The 25593-nt window shown below is 42.3% G+C and overlaps 2 protein-coding genes across 7 annotated transcripts in view; one reads left to right on the top strand and one right to left on the bottom strand.

Annotated features, from left to right (window-relative positions):
* The window catches only part of Adk (adenosine kinase), a 381245-nt gene extending 374046 nt beyond the window's left edge, over positions 1 to 7199 (bottom strand). For 3 of the 4 annotated variants that reach the window (XR_015637889.1, XM_087585014.1, XM_087585012.1), the window contains exon 1: positions 7110 to 7199. Coding sequence is in view for 2 of the 4 variants with exons in the window: in XM_087585012.1 (XP_087441138.1) it covers positions 7110 to 7171 (62 nt within the window). In the remaining 2 variants the exon portion in view is untranslated. 4 annotated transcript variants of the gene reach the window in all.
* A 416-nt stretch (positions 7200 to 7615) lies between these two features.
* On the top strand, positions 7616 to 25567 carry Ap3m1 (adaptor related protein complex 3 subunit mu 1). 3 transcript variants are annotated; one of them, XR_015637850.1, is made up of 9 exons: positions 7616 to 7682; positions 14229 to 14504; positions 15181 to 15352; positions 19046 to 19183; positions 19991 to 20092; positions 20847 to 20980; positions 21889 to 22096; positions 23052 to 23196; positions 23594 to 24535. XR_015637850.1 is itself a non-coding variant. In XM_087584885.1 (9 exons), exons 2-9 carry the CDS (start codon positions 14232 to 14234, stop codon positions 23692 to 23694), a joined length of 1257 nt encoding a protein of 418 aa, XP_087441011.1. In that variant the 5' UTR covers positions 7616 to 7927; positions 14229 to 14231; the 3' UTR covers positions 23695 to 24535. The 3 variants fall into 3 exon arrangements, 2 of the variants coding, with proteins under 2 accessions (XP_087441011.1, NP_598277.2); XM_087584885.1 differs by having other exon boundaries at positions 7616 to 7927; positions 20007 to 20092; NM_133593.2 differs by having other exon boundaries at positions 7656 to 7682; positions 20007 to 20092; positions 23594 to 25567.
* Positions 25568 to 25593: the final 26 nt, after the last annotated feature.

Below are 25593 nucleotides of genomic sequence, written 5' to 3' on the forward strand. Positions count from 1 at the left end.
CAAATGTTGACACTCTTCCTTCCACTCTCAAGTCTCCTCAGACTGGAAAAGCAGCACAGAGCCACGCTGAACCTTATCGTCATTACTGAGCTATGCCGCCACTCCAATACTGCGTGTGCCCCAGTTCATTTTCCCATCAAAACCATCTCTTCTGAATCTGTTTTTCATGTGTGGGTTTAATTCTAAGAACTCCATCTCTACACCCATCTATCTCATGTTTACATATTTTTAATTATTTATTTTATGCATGAGTGCACTGCTGCTGTCTTCAGACACACCAGAAGAGGGCATCGGATCCCATTACAGATGGTTGTGAGCCACCATGTGGTTGCTGGGAATTGAACTCAGGACCTCTGGAAGAGCAGCAGTCAGCGCTCTTGGCTGCTGAGCCATGTCTCCAGCCCCCATATTTCTTACTCATGACATCTTGTTTGGTTTTTAATGAACACTTCGGTTTTGATAGATCTTTAAAATAGTCATTTTGAAATTATTCTAATATTTCCACTAGGTTCCCAGTGAATTTATCTCCTGGTGGCTGTACCTATTTTTTTAAGGGTCTTCCTTCCTTCCACAATCTCAGACTTTCTCCTCCTTCTCCCAGTAATTTCAAGACAAGTGACCATGGTTACAGAGCCCATGACCTCCAAGCTCAGTGCTCTTGAATGAGGTGACAGGAATTTACAGTTCCTGAGCTGCAGTGGGGGCCGCTCTGTCTTCACTTCAGGTCCGCAGCTTCTTAAAGCAACAGTGGAGAGCAAATGAGCTCAACCTTGTCTGAGACAACCACAACCCAGGGCTTTGTTTCACCAAGGGTTATCTGGCTCCAGATTCACGGCCATGTTATTTCCAACAGTTCCTAAACCCTCAGTATAACTCTAGATTTCATCCCCGTCGTTATTCATTTGAGATATTTACTTTTTTTCATTTTAGGGGGCCTGTTTGTTTTTTAAGGGTTCTATGGCATAGACCCCTCTGACCAAATTTACTAAATTGCCCTAGGCTGGCCCAGACTTATAATCCTCCTGCCTCAGACTCTCCTGTGCTGTTATGACTTGTATATACCACCAAGCCTACCTCTTGCTATTTCTGTTTCTTTTTAAAATTTACTGGTGAAGAATTTGGAGTTGAGTGGGACATCATCACAAGATAAGCAAAGCAACAATGCTATACATCTCTTTTGGAAATATTCAACATTTACTATGTTTTATATTTATTTTCTTAATACCTAACAATCTTATAAAGTACATACTCTTACTAAATCCATTTAGAAGTGAGAACAGAGATGCACAAAGCAAGTAGCCAATCTCCCCAAGATGATCATCTACTAGGAGCAGGAATCACACCAAGTGTCTTGATTCCAGAAACCACAACCTTACCCACTGCCTTCCACTCTGACTAGAACACTCTTTATAACTGTTCCCTTCACACACACACACACACACACACACACACACACACACACACACTCTCCAAATGTGAGCATTCTGCATAAACAGAAGCCTTGTCCCAGGATGGTCGAGGAACTTCCCAGCTTTAATACCAGTCTTTCGCTAGAACCCTTTCCATGTTCCTTGAGCTCAAGCATTTCCAGGCCTATCCCTGGATACCTAAGACCAGTTACACAGCTAGTCTGTCTCTGTCTCTCTCCCTCTCTCCCACAGTCCTACAACATTTACTTCATCCTAGTACATAAAGCCCAGAAAAGACCTTATGCAAGTCTCTGGAAGAATTTGTTTTCTATTCCTTCATAGCCTAAAGCCTAAAGGATTAAACTATAAACATATGGGAAGTTTATAGTTAGAACTGGCAAACTTGACTTTAGGCCACATTAATAAAGGTAGGGTTTGGTAGGATTTAAAAGGGTGAAGGGTGGGGGCTGGAGAGATGGCTCAGTGGTTAAGAGCACCGACTGCTCTTCCCGAGGTCCTGAGTTCAAATCCCAGCAACCACATGGTGGCTCACAACCATCTGTAATAAGATCTGATGCCCTCTTCTGGTGTCTGAAGACAGCTACAGTGTACATATATAAATAAAATAAATACTCAGCTCCAAAATAAATAAATAAATAAATAAATAAATAAATAAAATATTTTTTAAAAAAAAAGGGTGAAGGGTACCTGTCAGTGCCACTCCGTGCAACAACAGACTACAACTGACTAGTTATAATGACCAGACATTGCACATCACACCAGAGACTTTTTTGGTCTGAATGTATTTTCCTCCTTGAATCCTCTTGCAGACCACTATAGGAAACCACAAGCTCACTGTATTAATATTATCTTTTAGAGAGTTTTCCAAAGGGAGAGATGTGTTTTATAAGACGTCACTAAAGTTCTTCTCTGATTACCTGTGACTTGTTTGAGGTTATAATGCAATTTTAAGACACAGGATGTACTGTGACTTAGGGGACTGAGGAAAAGAAAAATAAGAGTGTGTGAGTGAGGGTTGGGGATTTAGCTCAGTGGTAGAGAGAGCGCTTGCCTAGCAAACGCAAGGTCCTGGGTTTGGACCCCAGCTCCAAAAAAAAGAAAACGAAAAAAAAAAAAAAAAAGAGTGTGTGTGAGTGAACTGCTTAGGAAACAGTCTTTGGGGAAAGCTCAGTATTTGCTGACTAGAAATTGCTGTCTATTTCCTTTTAAGTAATATTAAAAGATATGACCGGTAAACAATCTTTAGTGGGTGCATGCGTATGTACCTCTGTGTATGTGTGTGTCTGTGTGTGTATGTGCATGCGTACGTGCCTCTGTGTGTGTCTGTGTCTGTGTGTCTGTATGTGTATATATCTGTGTGTTCTGTACCTATAGATCCCAGAGGACAACCTTAGGTATCATGCTAAGGGAATATGTAGTCAACCTCCTTTTGACACACTGTCTCATTGACACACTGACACATTAGCCTGCAGCTTGTAATCAACCTACAGATTCTGTGTCACCTTCCCAGTGCAGCCTTCGAGTAGAAGTCCACCACTACACTTGGCATTTTTATGTTTTCTGGGCATAGAACCCAGATCCCCTGCTTACGGGGTAAATGTTTTACCAACTGATCCATCCTTCCCTATACCCTCTGAACAATCTTTAATGCCAGAATCGTGGTAACTGGCTTTTAGGAGTCAATCTTTCCTAATACCAAGTCCACGGCTTACGAATATTTACGCTAATGATTAAGTAGAGCTGTGTGTACAGTAGGTAAGACGGAACTTGTAATTGGAGGGCACAGAATCGGAAAGCTAAGAAGAAATCTCAGCCAACGTAAAGTCTGAACTTAGACAAAAGGAGGTTAGTAGTGCCACTAACTGATACAGGGGCCGTGGGAGAAGGCCAAGATGTAGGACAAGAGATGGATTTGCCTGCATAGATGTAATCTTAAAGATCAGCAAGTCACTTAGAGAAATTCAACAGTCAGAACTAGCTTCTGAGGACTGTATGTAATAGCAGCCTGTAAACCCCAGCACTGGTGAGGTGAAATGGGGGAGGACAGGACAGAAGTTGTGAGCCATCTCTGGTTCCAAACGGAGCTCAAGGCCAGCCTGGGGTACATGAAACTGTGAGACCTGTGAGACAGATAGGGGTCTCACATATGAAAATGCCCAAATTGAAGCCTAGACACTTACTACCTTCTGCTCCAGTCAGGCCGGGTCATCTCGTCTCCCATCCCCAACGGAAGCCCTGCCTTCCGAATTTCCCTGTAAAGGCACATGCCTTGCTTCCCACCTGGTTAACCTCTAGTCAGCTGAATAATGCTCAGGTCTCATCTTTCACAAGTTCCACTTTGTTCGAAGGAGACTAGCACCTGAATCTTACCTTTTCCTTTCTCTCCATCCCCAGTTCCTAGCACTACGCTTAAAATAGCACATACTTGACAGACAGAAAGAACAAACTGGGCATGCGTTCAACACTACTTGGAAGGTACTGTGTCTTCTTAGAGGTGACCGCTGAAACAGTGAGCTTGGATAGGATTCCAAAGGAGAGAAAAGAAACTTGAGTAGTCCTTGTGTAAATGTCTGATACTCAGTTTCTTTCTCCTCAAAGTCCAACTGAAAACATGTTACAATCTGACTCTTTGAAACCTTAGCAACAGTAAAGAATAAGGCAGAAATCTTGTCAGATCCCCCCACCAAGCAGTTTTTCACTCTTAACAATACTGACAATCTCCAGCATAGAGGGATGTCTTCTGTACTGTTAAGATGCCCAGAAGCACCTTTATACATTAGTGGGAGCAACATGATAGGGGAACAAAACAAGGAAATCTCGATAGCTGTCAGATGTGATTTACAAAGGGACCGGAGCCTGCCTCTGCCTCCAGACTGCTGGGATTAAAGACATGGGCCACCAAGGCAGCTTGTTGCTTGTTTTAAATTACATTTAGTTGTTTGTACCGAGTGCAAATGGCCTGTCTTAGTTAGGGTTTCATTGCTGTGAAGAGACACCGTGTCTATGGCAACTCTTACAAAGGGAAACATTTAATTGGGCCTGGCTTTTGGAGGTTTAGTTCATTATCATCATGGTGGAAAGCATGGTGGCCGGCAGACTGGAATGGTGCTGGAGAAGGAGCTGAGAGTTCTAGTCTTCATCCATAAGTGACAGGAGAATACTACGGCACTATGCCTAGTTTGAGCATATAAGTCCTGAAAGCCCGCCCCAAATAGTGACACATTTCCTGCAACAAAGCCACACCCACTCCAACAAGGTCATACCTCCTAACAGCACCACTCACTATGGGCCATTCCTATTCAAGCCACCACATGGGTCCTGGCTCTGGATTGACCCAGCTCATTAGGTTCTCGGCAGCAAGCACTCTTCCTCTCTGAGCCATCTCACTAGCTCTCTGGCAGCATCTTTAAACTTTACTCAATGTTCCTTCTAAGATAAAATTCCCTCTAGTTAAGAATCACTTCCTAGGCTGGAAGGATGGATGGCTCAATGGTTAAGAGCAAACTGCTCTTCCAGAAGAGCTGAATTTGGTTCCCAGCACCCACATCAGATGGCTCTCGGCTCTCTTTAAGTCTAGATCCAGGGCATCCAAAGCCCTCTTCTGGCACACAAGTGATGCACATTCACACAAACACACACACACATAAATAGAAAGAACTATTTCCCTAAAGATAACTGACAACTTCTCCCAAATTCCTAAATTCTCTTCCAAACCTCTATAAATGCTTTTATTAATTGACTTGTCCTCCACGGAATCTATAATTAAACTGCACTCACAATTTATAAGCTGTTAAACAAAATGTATTAACAGTTAAACAAAATTGGTAGAAATCTCTTAACTGCCAGGAAAATCATAAGAGTAATCCAGTCCAAATGCACTCTCATTCAGCTATCCTTCATGAAAGGTAAACTAATAAAAGGAGGAACAGTCGACTCAAAGTTCTCTGCATAGCATTAAAGAGCCCTGTCCCCATAGTCAAAACGACTAATCTTTGAACTTCGCCTCTGCAGAAAGCAGTAGGTTAGCATTCTGGGAAGTGAACTTTATTTGACTAAATTATTTACAATTTTAAATAGACAGATATGTGGCTGTTCCATTTTTGGTAAAATTGAGATAATTATAGAAATGTTCTTACCAGGTTGTTATGGCATTGAGTTAAAATATGTAGAATGAGACTGGCATATACATATCTAAGTAGTAAACATTACCATGGATCATTTAAAGAGAAACCAAAGCATGTCTTGGATGTTGTGCAAACACACTAGAACAAAATAATAAGCCTGAACCTCATGCCCTGAGTTCAAATTTTCCTTCCTTAAATGTTTTATTTGAGCTTCCGCACCTATAAAATTTGATTAATCCCTGCCTTTCTTTCATAGAGGCTTTTATACCATTACTTCAGATGGTAAGCACTGTTAAAAGGGATCATATACAAACTATTACTTTTATTAAAAGAAAAATCTAAGGAGACAGTATCTGTTTTATTTAGTAGGGAGGGGCCAGAGAGCAACAGAAGAATAGGTTCACTCCGTCCACCATGTGGGTCCTGGAGTCTGACTGAACTCAGGTCATCCAACTGGGCAGCAAATGCCTTTATCTGCTGAGCCATCCCACCGGCCCAGATAATCTAAAATTTAAAATAAAACATCCTCAGTTGGTTTTGTTTCTCATGTTTTACGTTTGTAGTATTAGACATGCACAATGACCTAAGAATAATAGGCATACAGTAAAGCCACTAAAAGGGATTTGGTCATCACCATTCCAACCAAGAACATGATTTGGGACCCCCAACTAACCTTTTCTTTTCAGTTGTGAATAAATGTTGTGAATAAACTCTCTTTTTGAACATGATAAAGAGATGTTGAAATAAATGGAATTTGTTTTGTATAATCAGTAAGAGCCCCACGGTTTTAAATCAGTTTGATGCGTCTATTTTTAGTAGCAAAATCACTGCCTTCCAATGAACACTTCAAAGTCATCAGACACTGAACGCGCCGGACTTTATACTTATTAGGAAGAAATTTCTTTTTAACAAACGGCTTTTTATAAGTGAAAGTCGCAACACCAATTACATGTGCGTCAGGTATTGGGAGAGCTCTCCATTCCTATCAAATATGCAAAGGGAAAAAAAAGAAAAACAAACAAGAACTTTTCTAACCAATTAGCCAAATGCTACCCTAGCAAAGCCTCTGAGGTGAATTGGGGGTCCCTGGGGCGAGGGGGTCTCCAAAGATAATTTCAGAGAGCTGACAGAAAAGGTCAAAACGCTCTGCAACGCCTACTGAAAAAATTCCAAGAATGTTATCTTTTACCAGGGTCCAGGAGGCGCCGGGCGCCTTCCCGCTAAATACCCTAGGAAAGGATGCAGCTCCAAATAGGTCCTTTAGGGTCGCGCTAGCGCGGCCCGCGAAGGCTCGCACGTGGCGCCAGAGGAAGACTCAGCCCCCGGACCAGGTGCTCTGATTGGTCAATGGCTGCCAGGGCCGAGTATGCACCTGAGCAGAGTCCAGAACCAGAGGGCACTGAGGGGAACAGCAGCCACGCGGGCAACTCCCCGAGCTGCAGGTCCTGCGGGTTGGCCCCACGAACGCAGTCACCATCCGGCTGCGCCAGCCCACGTGGGCCTTGGCTCGCTGCAAGTGCCTTCTCCCTCCTCCCCCACGCAGGGTTGCTCTCACCTCAGCGCTTCTGGCGCTTCCACCTTGAGCTTCTTGGGCTTCGGCTCGTCCGCAGCTGCCATCTTCGCACTCTCACCGCGGTTTGGCTCTGCCGCGCGTCCCGCCCCTCAGCCCGGTGGCCCCGCCCCTCTGCTCGTCCCCGCCCCCTTTCCACTAAGCCCCGCCTCCCTGAACTCCGCCCAATCCGTGACTCTGGTCTGTCACCATTGGCTCTACGCGCGTCTGAAGTCCCGTCCCTCCAGGACCTCATTTACTACGGTAAGGGACCCAAAACGCAGTTAGGCTGCGGGTGAGCGCCTGCGCTCAGGGAGTGCCAATCTCCCTGTTCCTCCAGACCCTGAGTAATGTGAAAGATTCAGAGCCTCAACCTCCGGAGACACCGTGCCTCTCGCTGAACGCCTTTCCGCTCGTTGTTTCTTTCTAGTCCCGCTGACCTCCTCGGCGCCTCGGAGGCTGCTAGTCAGGCAGTGTGTTGGGCACTCCAAGCGCGGGGTCCTCGCGGCTTTCTCTGCTGCTTCAGCTTCGGTTCAGAGAGGACCCGGCACCGAATCACTGACTCGCCCAGGTGTCGGGGTGAGTGTGAGGGCGGGTAGTCTCCGGGTTGGAGACATCTCAAAAGCCAGGGAACAGACTGCATAGCTCCGGCTCGGGACTCTCTCTGGGGCTCCAGGAGTGTCCCTGCTGCTGTGCACCAGGGCCGCGCCTTCCCCCTCACACCCGGGCTTCCTAGTCAGCTGGGCCGGAAGGGAGCGGTGCACCTGCCACGTAGGGTTCTCGGACCCTGGACTCCAGGCGCGAGAAATGACATCTACAGTGAGGTGGGGTACCGACGACTTGAACTTGTCAGCCCCCAGGTTTGGCCGTGGAGGGCAAATCCCCCGATGACGCTAAGAGAACGCTTTCTTTATAGGGTGGTGCCTGGACGAGCTAGCCTGGGATGGGGAGACTGTGAGAAGGGTGTAGCAGCTTCTCATGAGACAGGTGACAGGGCTGTAAACGGAAAAGGCGGCTTGGAGTATGGAAGCGTGATGAGTGGATGAGTGGATGTCATGGATTTGTTTAGTACTGAAGCTTTAACTTCCTGGTTGAGAAGTCGGGTCACTCGAAAAGCTTTTTTTTTTTTTTCAGCATTTATTTGAGATTTTGGCTTGGAAATACATTACACAGAAGAAAGGAATTTTCTGCAAGCAAATATATAAATCTCCTTCCTTTGTATTGAAAAAAGAAAATGTGCCCCCTTTGTTTTTAGAGAGGACAGGACCTTTACCTTCCCACTGCTATTACCTTCTGTTTCTCAGTGCCTTCTGTCTTTTAAACTTTATTTTTGCATTTACTTGTTTGTTGTATTGTGTGGCATGCCACAAAACACATGTAGTAGAAGTTAGAGGACAACTCCTGGGCTACAATTCTCTCCTTCCACTATGAGGATCTTAGGGATCAAACTCAGGTCCTTAGGCTTGATAGCAGACACTTTTTTTTTTTTTTTTTTTTTGATGAGCCATTTCAGCCTCCTTTTCCTACTTGCTGCTTCTAGCTAAGAACCATACTGCAATGTCGTTGCCAACATCCTACTGAGTTATCACCAAAATTACTTTAGCCAAGATCGCCGATGTCCATTTGACATCCAATACGACAATCATATATTCTTGGTATGGATTTCAAAAAAAAAAAACAAGTCTTGGAGCTGGAGAGATGGCTTGCCAGTTAAGAGCACTAGGTGCACTTTTGGAGGACCCAGGTTCAAGTCCCAGCCCTCACTCAGTGACTAACAACTGTCTGTAGTTCCAATGCCACGGGGATCCTACTTCCTCTTCTGGCTTTTCTGGGCACTGCACACACAATGCACAGATAGACATGCAGATAGAGCACCCTTACAAATAAAATAAAAACTTTAAAAAAAAAAAAACCTACTTGCGAAGCAACAAAAGTTAAACCCTTCTTTAATGCCTAAGTCATAGATGTACTTTAAATAGGCATATGTTACTTTTTTTTTTTCTAATTTGTGTGACCTCGGGTGGGAGATGATGGGGTAGAGATGGCTTAGTAGCTAAGAGCACTTGCTGTCCTTACAGAGAACCCAAGTTCAGGTCCCATTACCCACATTGGGTGGCTCTTAACAGCCTATAACTCCAGGGAATGTGGTGTACTCTTCTGGCCTCTGCAGGTCCCTGCACGCACATGGCATATACTCACAGAAGTACATACAAAACTACATCCAGAAAGTATTGGGTTCTGACCTGCCTGAGGTGGGTGCTGGGAACTGAACTCTGTTCCTCTGCTGAAGCAGTGCATGGTTTTAATCCCACCCCCTGTATCTCCAGCTTCAGGAGATCCACCAGCCACTCCTGGCCTTCACGGGTCTGCACTTTAAACATTCACAAACCCACAGCAAATACACATAATACACATTTAAATTATAGGAAAAAAGACTTATCAAACAATCTGTAGGGAACAATATGACTGGCCGAGGGGGGAAAGACTGGAAATTTAAAAGATCACTGGTAGCCAGAAATCATGGCATATACCTTTAATCCCCGCACTTGAGTGGCAGAAGCAAGCAAACTCGTGAGTTGGAGGCCAGCCTGGTCGTCAGAATGATTTCCAGGACAGCCAAGGTTACACAGAGAAACTCTGTCTTGGAAAAAAAAATAAAAGAAAGGAAAATTGTAAAACCTTTTTTGAGACTTATTTTTATTATTTTTTGTATTATTTGGGGTTTATTTGTATTATTGTATGTGTTTGTATGTGAGTGTGTATACATGACTGCCGTGCCTATGGAAACAAAGGGCAGTAGATCCCTGGAGCTAGAGTTATGATCTGCCTGATGTAGGTGCTATGATTGAATCTGGGTTGGTTGGGTTCGGGGAAGGGGGGAGTTGTCTGGGAGGGGGTGTGTTTTGTTTGGTGTTTTTGTTGTTGTTTGGTTTTTCAAAACAAGGTTTCTCTGTGTGACCACTCTGGCTGTCCTGGAATTTGCTTTGTAAACCAAGCTGGCCTGGAACTCACAGATATCCCCCTGCCTCTTCCCTTGAAGCTTCAACACCAAGCCCAGCAGAATCTGGGTCTTCTGTAGGAGCATGTTTAACATGCTCTTAACCAGTGAGCCATCTCCAATCTGGAAAAAAAAAACAAAAAATAAAACAGAACACTTGTGTTCATCTTTTTAAATCCTCACAGCTTGACTTCTTTGTAGCATTCTTGTAGAAAGATACTAAAAATCTCCCACGTCCTTCCCCATCTTAAAAACCCTGCTTCACTTCCATCTTAGGGTCTGTCTGTCTGTCTAGTTCCACTTCCTTGACGCATCTGCTCCGCAAATACTGGCTTTTCTTTCATAAATGTTTCTTGCTGTGTTCATAATCTCTTTGAATGTAATTCTTTATAATTCCCATTAACAACATACCACTAGACCTGAATACAGTGATTGAATTTGAGTCATATGTATTAGGAATTGAGTCAAATTATGTATGTATGTCAAACTGTTTCAGCTTTCATCTTATTTCTGTGCACACACAGACTTAAATACATTATTTCTCAAAGCCTGTCTAAATCTCATTGTCCATTTTACTCCATTCTCTTGTTAACCTTCAGTCCAGGCTCCAAAGAGGGCAGTGCCTGAAAAGGCCAGAAGAGGGCGTCAAGCTTTGTCCTAACCTGCCAAGCCATCTCTCCAGCTCTGATCCATCACTCGCCTCTTAACTGGTGTCACATACTTTGGTGCAGTCTTATCCAGTTTCCATAGTGTAATTAGTATAATCTCTCTAAAAATGTAAATCGGATTTACATATTTTCCCTCAAAATAATAAAACATTAAGTTACCTGTGATTACAGAGAACAATAAATAAGGCAGGCCTTGCCCCATGACCAGTGACTGTTGTCATTTCGTTACCTTTCTTCCAGCATTTCTTCAACCTTAAGAGTTGTAAAATTTGTTTTTGATTTCTTTCATGTTTTCTTTTTGTATCTGTAAACCTTGATGATTCCAGTAGTTCTCTCTCTTTCTCCTGTCATAGGAATTGCTTCTTACTGTATTTGTATTTGCAACTAGATAAAAGCATAGAAATGTTTAATTCATCATCATATCCCCAAATATCTAATATATAAAATATATAGAACAATTCATTGAATGGGGAAAAAAATGATTGATTTTGGTTGAGAATCAGAGGAGCAAAATTCTTCTTGGGGTATCGTTTCATATTTGTATGTGTGTTGAGTGACAGTGTGTGTGTGCGCGCGCGCGCGTGCGCGCGCACGTGTTGGTGCATGAAACTGCAGAGGTCCCCATTTGTGTGTGGATCAGAGTTTTAAGTTGGGTGACTTCCTCTGTGGTTCTTCATCTTGTTTCCTGAGGCAGTCTCACTGAACCTGAGGCTCACCGACTAGCTAGAATAGCTAGCCAGAAAGCCTGTCACCACTCCCCAGTGTCCCACCCCTACTCCACCATTAGAGTTACAGAAAGGAACCACCACCTCCTGTTTTGCTAAGGTGCTGGGGATCCAGGTCCTCACACTTACACGGCAGGCTCTTTACTGACCTGATCATCTCCCCATCTCCCATTCTCTCACTGTATAGATCAGCCGTTCTGACCAAGCCAGCAGGCTCTCCAGGGCAGCAGTGAGGATTAGAAAGAAAAAAAGACCATCAGACAACATTTAACATGACTCCAGCCAGTTTTGAGGCTGAAGCATGTGTTTTATTTTCCTATCTGCTTTTATACCACTTTATTTACATGCAGAATAAGATCAGTTCTGGGTCAAGGAACAAGCAAGGCTCCTGTAAACACCTTGCTAGGAGGTGTTTAGTCTAGTTTAGTATAGCGGCTAGTCAGGATGACGAAGACTAAAGGACTGTCACACATGCTTCTGCTGAGCCTGCTGTGAGAATGCTCTTGCATTAACTCAATCTACCCCATCCTGTGCCTCCTTTATGCTCTGTGCTGAAGGAAACTTGGGTGTGGTGAATGACTGTAGTCCCTGTTACTTAAGATGCTGTGGTAAGGGATAGCCTAAGGCCATGAATTTAGCAATGTAAGACTATCTAAAAAGAAAAAGACATACTTGACTTCCAAGGATATTTTGACTATTGTAATTGTCAGGAAGAATTCACACATAAAGAGGATCCATGAAGCAATTACACTACAATCAAAACTCGGATCGGTGTGATTTGCAATTCGGAAATTACACACACACACCCCACACAGTTTGTGGTGGTTGTCCCTGTGTAGTTTTCTAAGAGAATTCAATAAAGTAAGGAACAACATAACTGCAGCTATCAAAAGCATAAGTGGCTAAAGAAATAGGATAATTTATTCTGCTTCATGGGGCGTTGCTTCTTATATACATTAGGCAGTTGGTCATAATATGGATAATATTATTGGAGGTTAAACTAGGTTTTAAAGCCAAGTGCTGTTGAGTGCTGGAAGTGTTATGCTCTCATCTCAGCACAAAGGATAGCAACAGTAAATCCACTGACTGGTTTGACTACACAGCATTCTGAAACGTGAACGACTGCCAATAAAAACAACTTTGGTGGAAACTTTCCTGGAAAGACTTTTTCACCGGCTTAAGAAAGTGAGTGGAAATCTAGCTCTAAAATAAAGAAACCAGTCAAAACAAGCAACTGTCTTAGAGAGGGTTGTGATAATGGAGTGCCACTGCATTCCAGGGGCCTAGTGTTTTGAGATAACCTGTGTCAATTCTTTTTTTTTTTTCTACCCTAATCAATTAAACTTTCTCATCATAAAAACAAGAGCATGTTTTGGTTTCTATGCGGAGCATACCCTCCAACTCTCCTCATAAATCAAGCCAGAACAGCACATTGACTATAATATCTATCGATAGTGATATCATGACCAGATGTCAGTATGATAAATGCCATGGCCAAAAGCAACTTTTGAAGAAAGGGTGTATTTGGCTTAACCGTCCTAATCATAGTTATCCATTGAGGGAAGTCAGGTCAGGAAATAAAGAAAATGCAGAGGCAGGAACCATGGAGGAACAGAGGAATGCTGCTTAGTGGCTTGCTCAGCTTCTCACACCACCCAGGACCACATGCCTAGGGCTTATACCACCCACCATGGGCTGGGTCCTCCTATATTTATCATTTATCAAGAAAATGACCAACAGATATGCCCACAGAACAGTCTAATGGAGAGAATTCCTCAATTAGACTTTCTCTTCCAGATTTACCTAGATTGTGTCAAGTTAACAGAACTAACTGGCATATATTGTATATTATACTGATTAACTATCTTGTGTTAAATAAACTTGCATTCTTGGAATTAACTGTATTTTTTAAAAAATAGTTGCTGAATTTAGTTTTCTAGAATTAAGAACTTTTCCATCTGAGTTCTTAAGTAATATTAATCTGCTATTATTTACATTGCCTTTGGTTTTTATGTCAAGGCAATGTGACAATGATATTTTTTCATTTAATATATTTTTATTATATTCTTTCTCCTTCCCCTACCCAGGTCCTTCCCTCCTCCCTACCTTTCCAACTTCATGTTCTCTCCCCTTAAAAATGAAAAGGAAGAAAGAAAATCAAATAAAAAACACAGTAGGACAAAAAAAACAAAACAAAACAAAACAGAATGTGTATACATACATTCACACATACACAGAGTCATCCTTGTGTTAGCCAACTACTCCTGTGGATGGTGCCTACCCTACCCAGTGATACTGTATTGGACAAAAACAATTTTCCCTTTCCTAGCATGTATCAGTTGCAAACACTTCTTGGTTAGGAGTAGGACTTTGTGTCTGCGTCCCTTTCTCTACCCTGGGGTTTTTGTCTAGTTTGAATTTGTGGAGGTCTTTGTGTGGTGTCAGAGTCTATACGAGTTCTTATGTGTATCATCTCTGTTGCGCCTGGAAGATATTGTTTCTTTCCTTGGAGTCTCCACCACTTCTGGTTCTTGGACTCTTCTCTCCTATACACAGTTCCCTGAGTCTTGAGGGGAGGGGTTTGATAGACCTCCTATTTCAGGCTGAGTGCTCCAAAGTAACTCTCTGTGCTTCATCCAGTGGTGAGTCTCTGCATTCACTGCCATCTACTGCAACTGTGCATTTTCAGAGTACAATAAGTATAACCTCCAGCCCCCTTTGTTTTCCTTCACAGAAAATGATCCACAGTCTATTTCTCATCAACTGTTCTGGCGACATATTTCTAGAAAAACACTGGAAGAGCGTTGTAAGCCAATCTGTGTGTGACTATTTCTTTGAAGCTCAGGAGAAAGCTGCTGATGTTGAAAATGTACCACCTGTCATTTCAACACCTCACCACTACCTCATTAGTATCTACCGGGATAAGCTCTTCTTTGTGTCTGTGATACAGACTGAAGTGCCACCTCTCTTTGTAATTGAGTTTCTGCATCGAGTTGCTGACACTTTTCAGGTTTGTATCTGTCAAACTGTTGAAACTAAATCACCCAAGATAGTTCAAGGAGACAGACAGACAGACACACACACACACACACACACACACACACAAACACACACACACTGGTTATTGAAGTTTCTGTGTACTGTCTGACTTCTCTTTGCAACTAAACATATCTCATAAACACGTGCTGAGGGTATACGGTAGCACACATCGCCACTCTACTCATTGTTTTTTATGTGCGGCAAATTATATCATGAGGAGACAGGAGTGCCCTCCAACAAGTATTCTCTGGATCATCACAAAGTTTTTATTGATCATGAGATCCTTTATATTTCTGTTGTCTATTTCCTATTGTTTTGACGAGTAAACCAAATGGCTTAAAGCTCTGTAAGTGTGTGGGTGTGGGTTAATAGGGCAAATGAAGTTTATGCCTCACATTCCAGATTAATGTCTCAGTACTTTCTGGCATGATATAGTAGGAATCAGCTCAGTATAAATACAATAAGAAAATATTGAAGAGAAATGTTAGGACTTCCATAGAGAATTTTTTTCAAGCCTATATATTTCTAGCCTCATTAACCATGAGTTAACCTACTATTAGTTTACTCCAGTAGTTTACAAAGGGGATTAAGAACAGCAAGCCTTCCTCCCTGCCTTCTCTTGTTCAACACCATGACTGTTTTGTTAGGACTACTTTGGTGAGTGTTCAGAGGCTGCAATTAAGGATAATGTGGTCATAGTGTATGAGCTCTTGGAAGAAATGTTAGACAATGGATTCCCACTGGCTACCGAATCTAACATTCTGAAAGAACTGATTAAACCACCAACAATTCTACGTTCTGTCGTCAATTCTATTACAGGTATGAAAAATGAAAACACTGCTAGGAACTGATCCATTGAAACTGTATGAACAGCTCATTTTGCTCATATGACAGACTATTAGGGCAGTCCAGTTTGGCCAAAATTAAAGTTAACAATAATGTTTAAATGAATGTATATCTCTTCTCTCTCTCTCTCTCTCTCTCTCTCTCTCTCTCTCTCTCTCTCGGTGTGTAAGTGTGTGTGCACATGAATGCACACATGCCATAGTGTACACATAGAGGTCAGAAGACAGTGAGAGTTGGTTCTCCCCCTCTACCACATGCAATCTGGAGATTGAATCAGGTCCTAAGGCATAGCATCAAATGCCTTTACCCACTGGCCCATCTGGCCAGGCCCCCTTTTCTTTTGGAAGGTGGAGAACAGTAACAGAAACAGATAATATGTCAGGTGCAGCTCACATGTGTAATCATATCACTTGGGAATTGCTAAGTTCAGGGCCAATTTGGTATATAGAATGAGAAATTTGTTTTGTTTTGTTTATTGAAAGAGGCTCAGTCTTGAAGGACAAAGGACTTTTAGGGTTATACAGCTCATTTTCCTGTTGCTGGGTTCAATGCACAATACTTCAGAGAAAGAAAAACTAGTCAGTAGAAAATTAGATCATTAGTAGATGTCATGCATATTGGGCCTTATGCTTTTTTATAAATAAGCTTTCAATTGGGTATAATTCTAGGCCATATCTAGAAATTCAGTATATTCAGTTCATCCTTCGATTAAATCTACAAAAAGCGGGCATGGTGGCACAAGCCTTTAATCCTAGCATTCAGGAGAATTTGAGACCAGCCTAGTCTACAGAGTGAGTTCCAGGCTAGCCAGAGCTACATAATGGGATTCCATGCAAAAGAAAAAAAAGTCTAATAAAGGAAGATTCTTACTGAATGCTATATACCTCTCCAGCCAAATCTCTGGTTGTCCTTTTAACGTTGGGGAATTACACTCTGGGAAAACGGTTTAAATAAGAGCACTGTGGTATTTCATGGACACTGTAGTGAGGCACTGCAGATCTCTCACAGTACGAAGTGTGTTTGGTGGGGGAAACAGTACAAACTCGATAGATACATAGGTAGGTAGGTAGGTAGGTAGGTAGGTAGGTAGGTAGGTAGGTAGACAGACAGACAGAGAGATAAGTAGGTAGACAGACAGGCAAGCAGACAGACAGAGAGAGAGATATTTACAAAGAGAAAAATGCTAAAATGTTCACATTGACTATTTTTAGCTAAGGAGCCAGCCATCCTCATTTTTGCCGTATATGTTTTAAAATATATATTATGAATGTGTGCATGTGCATGGAGGACATTAGGTGTCATGTTCTGTTGCTCTCACCCGAGTTCTTTGTTGAGGAGAAGAGGTCCTCTGAACCTGGAGCTAGGTTGGCTCCCAGCCCTAGCCATGTGCGGCACATAGCCACATCCATCTTTTTATGTGTGTCCGGGGATCTGGCAGGTCCTCATGTCTGTATAGCAAGCACTTTTATCCACTGAGCCATCTCTCCAGCCCATTTCATACTTTTTAACTTTTAAGAAAAAAAATGGATAGGAAAAAATTACTAATGTGTAGTGTAAAACTATAGCATGGGATGATGACATATAAGAGAATTGTTCAGGCTGGATGTGGTGTGCACACCTGTTATCCCAACTACTAGGGCAACTAAAGGAGAGCAGTTGTAAGTTCACGGATACAGAGTCTTGATTATTAAACTAAAACCCTGAGTCTGTTTCCTAGTGCCACACCTATGTACACATACCAAAGAATGGTTCAATAGTTGAAGTAATCTTTCTTGAACTACCAAGTGGCCCTAGCACAGGACCCAGCAGAATCAGTAGAATGTGGAGTAAGATAAGTAAGAGCACTTATGAGGAAAATACACATAAAGTGGGAGGCTGAGCTGTGTCAGCCCCTCGAGCAGAAGTAGAGCTGTTCATAACTGAGCGCTGAAGGACATTCGGAGAAGGTGCAATTGGCCTACGCCTCTTCCCGTCCCAGCAGGACAGGAAGCCAAGATGGGAGAACACTTGTGCTGGGCCTAAAAAAAACATTTAACTTTTATCAGAAAACAAGCAGGGAGCACTAAAGGTTTCTGAACAGGGAAATAATATGATTAAAGCAGTGTTTTTCTAAAACACTTGGAAAGTAACAGGCTGGAGACAGGATCACCAGCAATAAATAGACTAAAACTAATGTTAATCTTGTTAGCTGCACACACTTCTCTAGCATTTGGGGGGCTGATGTGGGAGGATCCCCAGTTCTAAGCCATCCTGGACTATACACATATCTTGTCTTTAAAAACTAATCTAGAGTGGAATGTATTGTGTTGCTGTGTAGTCAAGAATGACTGAATTTGCAATCCTCCTGCCTCCACTTCCTCACAAGTGCTGGGGTTAAAGTACACACTCCACCATTCAATGCTGGACTTAAAACAAAAGGTTTTATGCATTCTAGGCAAACACTCTGCCTGTTACATCTCCAGCCCTGAAACCATATTTTATGTTTGTGAGGTGCTTTTGTGTGTATTTTGTTTTGTCTTTAGAGACAGCTCTCCTAAGCGGCTCAGGCTGGCTTTAAACTAGTGATGCCTTGGCCTCCTAAGTGTTAGAATTACAGGACTGTGCTCCCTGTCTTGTTTCCTGTCCTAATTTTTTATTTATTGCTTTATGAAAACGGGTTTTACCGTGTAGCTGTGCGTGGCCTGGAACTCACTCTGACCAGGCTGGCCTCAGACTTCCTGTTGTTCTCTTACTTTGTCTCTCAAATGCTAGGATTACAAATTCCAGCCCTACACCTGGCTTTACAGCTGTAAGAAAATCATAATTACCAAAATAGAAACACATTGGTAAATGCTACTTATGGGGGGACTATTTAAAGAAACATGCCTAAATGTTAACAGTAGCTGGTGTTAGTAATAGGAAACAGATTTTTGTTGTTGTTTTATAAATTTACTGCTTTTTACTGCTATGCAAATGTGTTACTTCTGAATTAAAATGTAAACTAAACAAAATGTTTAGTAAATCTCAGTGGAAGGGTCTCTGTTGAGATAACCATACATACAGTTTTCCAGGAAGCTAGTCAGATGCTGAACATTAGATAGACTGACTTTAAGAAAGGAGTTGGGCTTTTTGTTTGTTTTGTTTGTTTTCTTCGCTCTGTTTTGTTTCTGCGGTGCTGGGATTGAATACAGAGCCTTGCACGTGCTAGGCAGATGCTGTGCTGTAGAGCTGCAATCTCAATGCTGATTTAAAGTGGGAGTCAACAAAAGTATGTGCTGTGCCTGGGAACTCCACAGACAGTGGCAGTGCCTTATGTAGAGGAGCCAGGTTCTCAAGTCTTCTCAGCGGACACTTCTCATCAGCAGGGGTGTGAAGTAGCCCCCCCTTTTCATTGCTGGCAGCAGGACAGAACTCTTGTTGAACCACTGGAATCAGGTCAGGTTACTGCTAATAAACAGGAAGCAGAAGAAAAGTGAATGCCTTTATCTTGGTCTAACTGGTAGACACAGGGGCCCATGGCCTGTCTCTGGTCTCTGGTGTAGAATGTGCCTCCAGCATTCGAGAGCCCATCACAGCTGCTATGAAGGAAAATCCAAACATAAGTAGAAACTAAAGCATTCTTTTCTTTTCATAATCTTTCTAATAACCTTACACACACCCACTGTAGCTCTTCTTTTCTAATCCTAGGCAGTAGTAATGTTGGGGACACGCTCCCCACTGGGCAGCTGTCCAACATCCCGTGGCGTCGAGCAGGTGTAAAGTACACCAACAATGAAGCCTACTTTGATGTAGTCGAAGAGATAGATGCGATTATAGATAAATCAGGTAACTATGTACATGTGGTCTTCTGGGGAAAACTTCAGTCAATACAAGTTGAATGGAAAACTGAAATAAATCCCTTAGCAGGAGTTTTTCAGCAGAGAAACATTCATTTTCTATGATGTATAAATTCTTTTGTTCTGCCCAAAGGCTACATGTAATTATCACAACTACTGGTTGAGATATTGCCAGATGTTTCTAAGTCCCTCTTGCAGTTACTCATCTGACAGGTATTACATATCTGTGGTACCCATGCTTCTCCACTCTGTATAGCGTTCCTGCTAAAGGCCTCTTCCGGTTGGTTTTAACCAGAGAAAGCATTGGTGGTAAATATTAGAATCATAAAGTTTCATTTTTGAAACCTCTTATTCTATGCTCACAATGTATACACAAAACCACTGAGACTCAGAACTGTGTGACCTGCTCAGCCCCATACAACTAGTTGGTATATGGGAATGGGTGACAGGTATTGTCTTGTCTTCTCCCCACTCTAGCCCAAGCCTATAACTTAGTCCATTATGTGAAACCTGCTTCATCTTTAAATTGTGTCAAAATACTTTAAACTTCTGTCCAAATAACCTTACACAGTTGACTCTCTAAAGGTTTGATCTTTCTTAGAATAATTATACTCTAGCTAGTTAGGTGTAGCCAGTAAGAAACTGTTGAAACTGGTGTAATAGGTCTGAATCCATCCTCTGTCCTCTCACCTGTCAGTGAGGTGCACAGCCTGTGAGTCTGACAACCAGAATGTATTTCCATTTCTAGATACAGTGATAGCTCTAGAGAGGACCCAGATTCCATTAAGGTTATCAGCTTTTTCTTTCTTTAGGATCTACAGTCTTTGCAGAAATTCAAGGTGTCATTGATGCTTGCATTAAGCTGTCTGGAATGCCTGATCTCTCTCTCTCTTTCATGGTAAGTTATGATCTGTTCTATAGTCCCTTGTATGCATAATACATTTGAAATGCTAAATGATGTGATAATTGCTGAAATAAAATTGTTATCTAAAATTTTACTTATGTCGTATTTATGTGTGTGTCTGACTTGGCATGCATTTGCCAGGGCAGACATGTGGCGATGAGAGAACAACTTCTAGGAATTGATGGTCTCCTTCTACCATGAGGATCCTAGAGAGCAAACTCAGATCCTTGGGCTTGGAAACACCCTCTACCTTCTAAGTCCAGCCCTGGAGTGTATATGTTAGGTTACAAAGGATTATCTCAGGAATATTCCTAGCATAGCTTTCCAGACAGTAGTTGACAGGTGAACATGGCCTTGATGGAAAGGTCAGAGAGATGTCTTCACCTAGAATATGCTAGAACTGGCTGTGGATTCGCTGTCTGGCTTTTGTGTCTCCACTGTCGTTTTTCCTGAGGATTGGCTTTGCTTGTGCAGAAGGCCATTGATACTTGCATTGCTTTAGATGACACACTGCTGCAGACAGCGGAGGGAAGTGTGTTCTGCTTCCGTCTCTGTTCCCAGTGTCTCTTGACTCTCTTGAAGCTCCGTTTTCATCGATGGTTCCATAGTTTATTACCCTCAGGGAAAGTGATGTATGTAAAATGTTTGCAAACTCTAACAGGTTACAGCACTGTAAGGTGATTTAGATGTAAATCCTGCTGTCATACTCCTTATAGTCTCTGCATATGGCTTTTTCTCTTCCTTACAGAACCCAAGGCTTCTAGATGATGTCAGCTTCCACCCATGCATCCGGTTCAAACGCTGGGAATCTGAGAGAGTTTTGTCATTCATTCCTCCCGATGGAAATTTCCGACTCATATCATACCGCGTCAGCTCACAAAAGTAAGTTAATGCATCAGCTAGCATTTGCAGACACAGACAATTTGAATAGGATTCCCGGTTCTCATTTCACCTTTACAGTTTCGTGAGTTTATCAATGCTCCTTTAGCCCTGGCTCACGTAGAGACCTAGTGAGAACTGGTAATGATATGTACCCAAAACAGTTAGTGTTTCTGAACCTGGAAGTGTAGAAAAGTAGTGAGAGAGAATAAGTTAAAATCTATGACTAAGAACAAGCCTTTGGACTATGCATGACCTGGGCAAACCAGGAACTCAGTACCATAGTCACTATGGTCTGTAAACTAACAAGACAGGAAACCCTAAGACATCCAAACGACCTGCTTCAAGTCACCGTTCTCTACACTGAGTTTGGGTTTCGAGGTGGTTCTTGTTTTTAAAACGGTGTCTTAACTTGTTATCCAGGCTAGCCTCAAACTCTGGATCCTCCTGCCTCAGCTTCTGCCACCACATTCAGCTTGCATTGAATTTTAAAGTTTAACATTGTCAGCTGTAGATAACTTGTCCCTTAAAATTTCAGAAAACATTGGGGTAATAAAACAAAACTGAAGCTTTTTTCTGAGAAAATATTTCTTAGTGCTTTAAATTTTTTTAATGGGCTCTTTCTTTAATTTTTTTTAAACTATAACCCTTTATCTCAGTTGTTTATATGGTATTTAAAGGAGATTTCTGTTTTGGTTTATGTATTTGTACCATACCATACAGTTCTAGCACATTGGTACCAGAACTTTAATGTGCTCAACAACCCTAGTGCATAGCTTAATCTGCTAGGATCTATGGCCCTGTGGCACAGTTACAGAGATCATGGGACACATACTACATCTAGAGTGGTCCCATTCCTCTCGTTGTATACCTAATGTTCTTTTGTATCTCTCTCTCTCTGTCCTTTTTAGTCTAGTGGCAATCCCAGTGTATGTGAAACATAATATCAGCTTTAAGGAAAACAGCTCTTGTGGTAGATTTGATATAACAATTGGACCAAAACAGAATATGGGAAAAACGATTGAAGGAATCACAGTGACTGTTCACATGCCAAAAGTTGTGCTGAATATGAACCTGACACCAACACAAGGCAGCTATACATTCGATCCAGTCACCAAGGTACAGGCATTTGGAATCAAGAGTGAGACGTGTTCTGCTGTCTGTTTTGTGGTTGTGGGTGGAGGTCATAGTAGTTAGGAAGCAGGATCCTTACCTTGCTTACACATCTTTAGCTAAGGGTTTTCAGAGATCTAGACAAGATGGTTTTCCCTCAGCTCCCTTGCTTCCTGCTTATGTAGGAAACGTAAGTTTTCAGCAGAATAGAGTACTTGATAAATGCGGTGTGCTGTTTTGTTTTTGTTGTTTTGTTTGAAATGGGGGAGAAGAAGGTCTTACTTGTAGCCCAGGCTGGCTCAAAGCTACTTGCCTTTGCTCTATGCTTAGTAAAAAGCATGTTCTACCACTCTTAACTGAGAAGGTGTGATTTTTTTTTTTTTTAAATAAACTCATAGAGCATTTTTGAGACAGTTTCTTGATGTAGTTCTGGCTGTCCTGGAACTCACAGACACTCTTGCCTCTCCTTTCAGAGTGCGGAAGTTAAAGGCATAGGACATTAAAAGATCCTCTAACCTTGGGGCTGGAGAGATGGCTCAGGGTCTAAGAACATACACTGCTATTGTAGAACAGTCGTTTGGTTCCCAAAAACCATGTTTGAGGTACACAGTTGCCTTTAACTCCAGCTCCAGGGAATCTGACACTTTCTTCAGGCCTTTAAGATGTAACATCTTAAGAATTCAAAGAGCCTCTCTGGGGACCCTGTAAGTGTGAGCAGGCGAGTCCACGTCCTCAGTCAGCCCTTCACCAGAACTGCAGCCATGCTTACATCGATTGCTCAGGCCCACACAGGCCATTTTGCTGTAACTGAACGTTTAGTGATTAGAACAGAAGCCAATTGTCTGTTCCAGGCTTCTCCTGTTTTCCAAGACACTGCTTCATTTTGTGTAGTTTATACCATCTGCTGACCTCTGAGCATGTCTGTAACACAGTTCAGATTTTTTTCTCATGTCTTTTTAAGGTACTAGCATGGGATGTGGGGAAAATTACTCCACAAAAGCTCCCAAGTCTTAAAGGACTGGTAAATTTACAGTCAGGAGCACCCAAGCCAGAAGAGAACCCAAACCTCAACATACAGTTCAAGATCCAGCAGCTTGCTATTTCAGGTAACAACACACTTGCTGTGCATTGTGGGGAATTGGGGATAGGAGTGTAGAAAAGCTAACACAGGAGCAGCAGCAGCCATTTGGGAGCACAGCTTATCTGACGCTCTTCCATCACACATACCTCACCTCGCCTTCATTCAAGAGTTGGAGAAACTGTCATTTGTGTTCACGAAAGTGGAATTAGCTCGTTTCGTGAGCGTGTTTCTGTCCACAGGGGCATCTTAACTAAGGCCATGCTCCCTAGAGGACAGCATGTGGGTACTAGAAAAGGGATATTGTTTCCAAAATGATGAATGGAGCACTGTGCAGGGCACATGGAGGGCACAGCGTTCATTGCCAAACAAGTACTGCATTATTACTCGGGTAGTAATTATTTGTTTCATTCTTTTTGACACAGGCTTAAAAGTGAACCGCTTGGACATGTATGGTGAGAAGTATAAGCCATTTAAAGGAGTCAAGTATATCACAAAGGCCGGAAAGTTCCAAGTGAGGACATGAGAAGAGGCCAGACTTGCTCAAGATCAGTTTGTTTTGCAAGTGTCATTGCGGTTTCTTACTATTAGGTACCAAGTGGGTGGGAATAATATAGAGCATCTGGGTCAAGCTACCCTGCTAACAAAGTTGCTTAGTAATGATGTAGGCTCCTCAGGAGCTTTAAGCTAAGGAAAGTTTTCTAAAGACTTAGCTTATTTTGTATCTTTTCACTTAGGAAAAGGTTTAGGTGATTTTTTTCCATGGGGGCCACCAGCTGAATGCTGCCCATGGTAACAGTCAAGGCAGAAGGCTACAGTGATAACCTCTCTCCTAAAGCAAGTGAACTGGTCTCATCTTCCAGCAGGAACTGTCTCAGTCTATGAGGTGTCAGCTGTAGCCAAGGGTCACACCTTCTGATCTTAGCCATCTCAATCAGTGTCTGTCCCAAGAGAGGAGATTGCCCCACCCCAAGAAGTTTACAGAAAACTGCCTCTTCAAGTGTTTGCCTTACTCAGCTTTTCACTTGTGCCATTAAGCAAGCACTGTAGCAAAAGCCACTTCCACATGGCCCAGGCAGGGAGCCCTGCAGCTCCATGCTCCATTCTCACTGTACTTGGTATTATATTTTTTATAAATAAGATTTTTATGTAAAGCTCAGATTTTGATTTACAAGGACCTTGCTGCAGTAAATATTCCATCAATCTTGTGCCACCAGTTCAGCTGTTAGATAGCACAGTCAAATCATTTGCATCAAAAGGGCAAATACTTTATTAAGATAATGAAAGGGAACACTACTTCTGCTGTTAGGCACAAGTGTCTGTGCTTTTAAACAAATTCAAGTAGTAAAAGAGAAAATCAAGCAAAACCTTTGCCATTCTCGTGTTTTATTAAAGCTTTATTTGGTGCCACTAACCTAGTTAGCTTGAAACCCCAGTTTAACAAAGGGAAGGAAACATGCATTTCACTGTTACTCTTCTCCATCTTTTATGCTGTTGTTCTTAAGTAGTTGAGTTTGCCTGTGTGCCTGCAGAGCGCCTTTTCGTACACCATACATTGCAAGGCCAAGGGGATAACACCTTCTCCAAACTGTCAAATGTGGAGGAAGCACTTAGTGTGTCTGCTGAACTGTGTACATGGAAACAGTAACAATTTATACTAATTGATCTTTACACTTGGAAGCCGGTCCTTCTGCGTCTTCGTTTGGAAATCCTTGTGCAGTGATTTTGCCTCATCACACAAAAGAAAATGGAGGAAGACAAAAATGGTCGCCCTTCCTAGCCCCTTGTCCTTTGTCCTTCCTTCCCTTGCTAGGTCACGTCCTAGGCCCGCTCCATGTTGGAGTGCCAACGATGCGGTAGCTCTGCTGCTGTGGCCCCATCTAACAAGGCCAACTGTTGCAAAACTTCAAGGAGACACTTCTTGAGTAACCAACTGATTGACAATTTTAAGTCAAAATACAAAATATCTATTCCCTTTGACTAAGATTGGTTATCCACTTCTAGTTTTACGATCTTGTTCCACCTCCAAAGCAATCACACCAGTTCTAGTTCTTCACAGTTCTTTACCTCACAACCATACCTAGAACGCACAGCTTCCTTGCTGTGCAGTCCTCTTGTCTGTCAGAGTAGAGTATATACCAAGTGTCTTGTGTCCAGGAATTTCTGCTAAAGTAGCTAATCAGACTGCATTCCTTTACTGTTAAGTTGTTGTATTTATTAATTTGACAGAACTCAATAAGCCCTTTCTCTAGTTCTGACCATAATGTCAATAAATATATGAGAGCAACCCACTGATTTTTAGGTTTGATTGTTAGTGGAATAGTCTCATATTCAGGCTGTATTAACCGGCTACACTGGATGAGTTTCTTCTGTATCATAAAGTGTTACAGTTGCCTGAAGGACATTCAAGAGTCTTCTTCCTGAA

Source organism: Rattus norvegicus, chromosome 15 (assembly GCF_021556685.1).
Source record: "Rattus norvegicus strain SHRSP/BbbUtx chromosome 15, alternate assembly SHRSP_T2T, whole genome shotgun sequence".
Classification (NCBI taxonomy): Eukaryota; Metazoa; Chordata; class Mammalia; order Rodentia; family Muridae; genus Rattus; species Rattus norvegicus.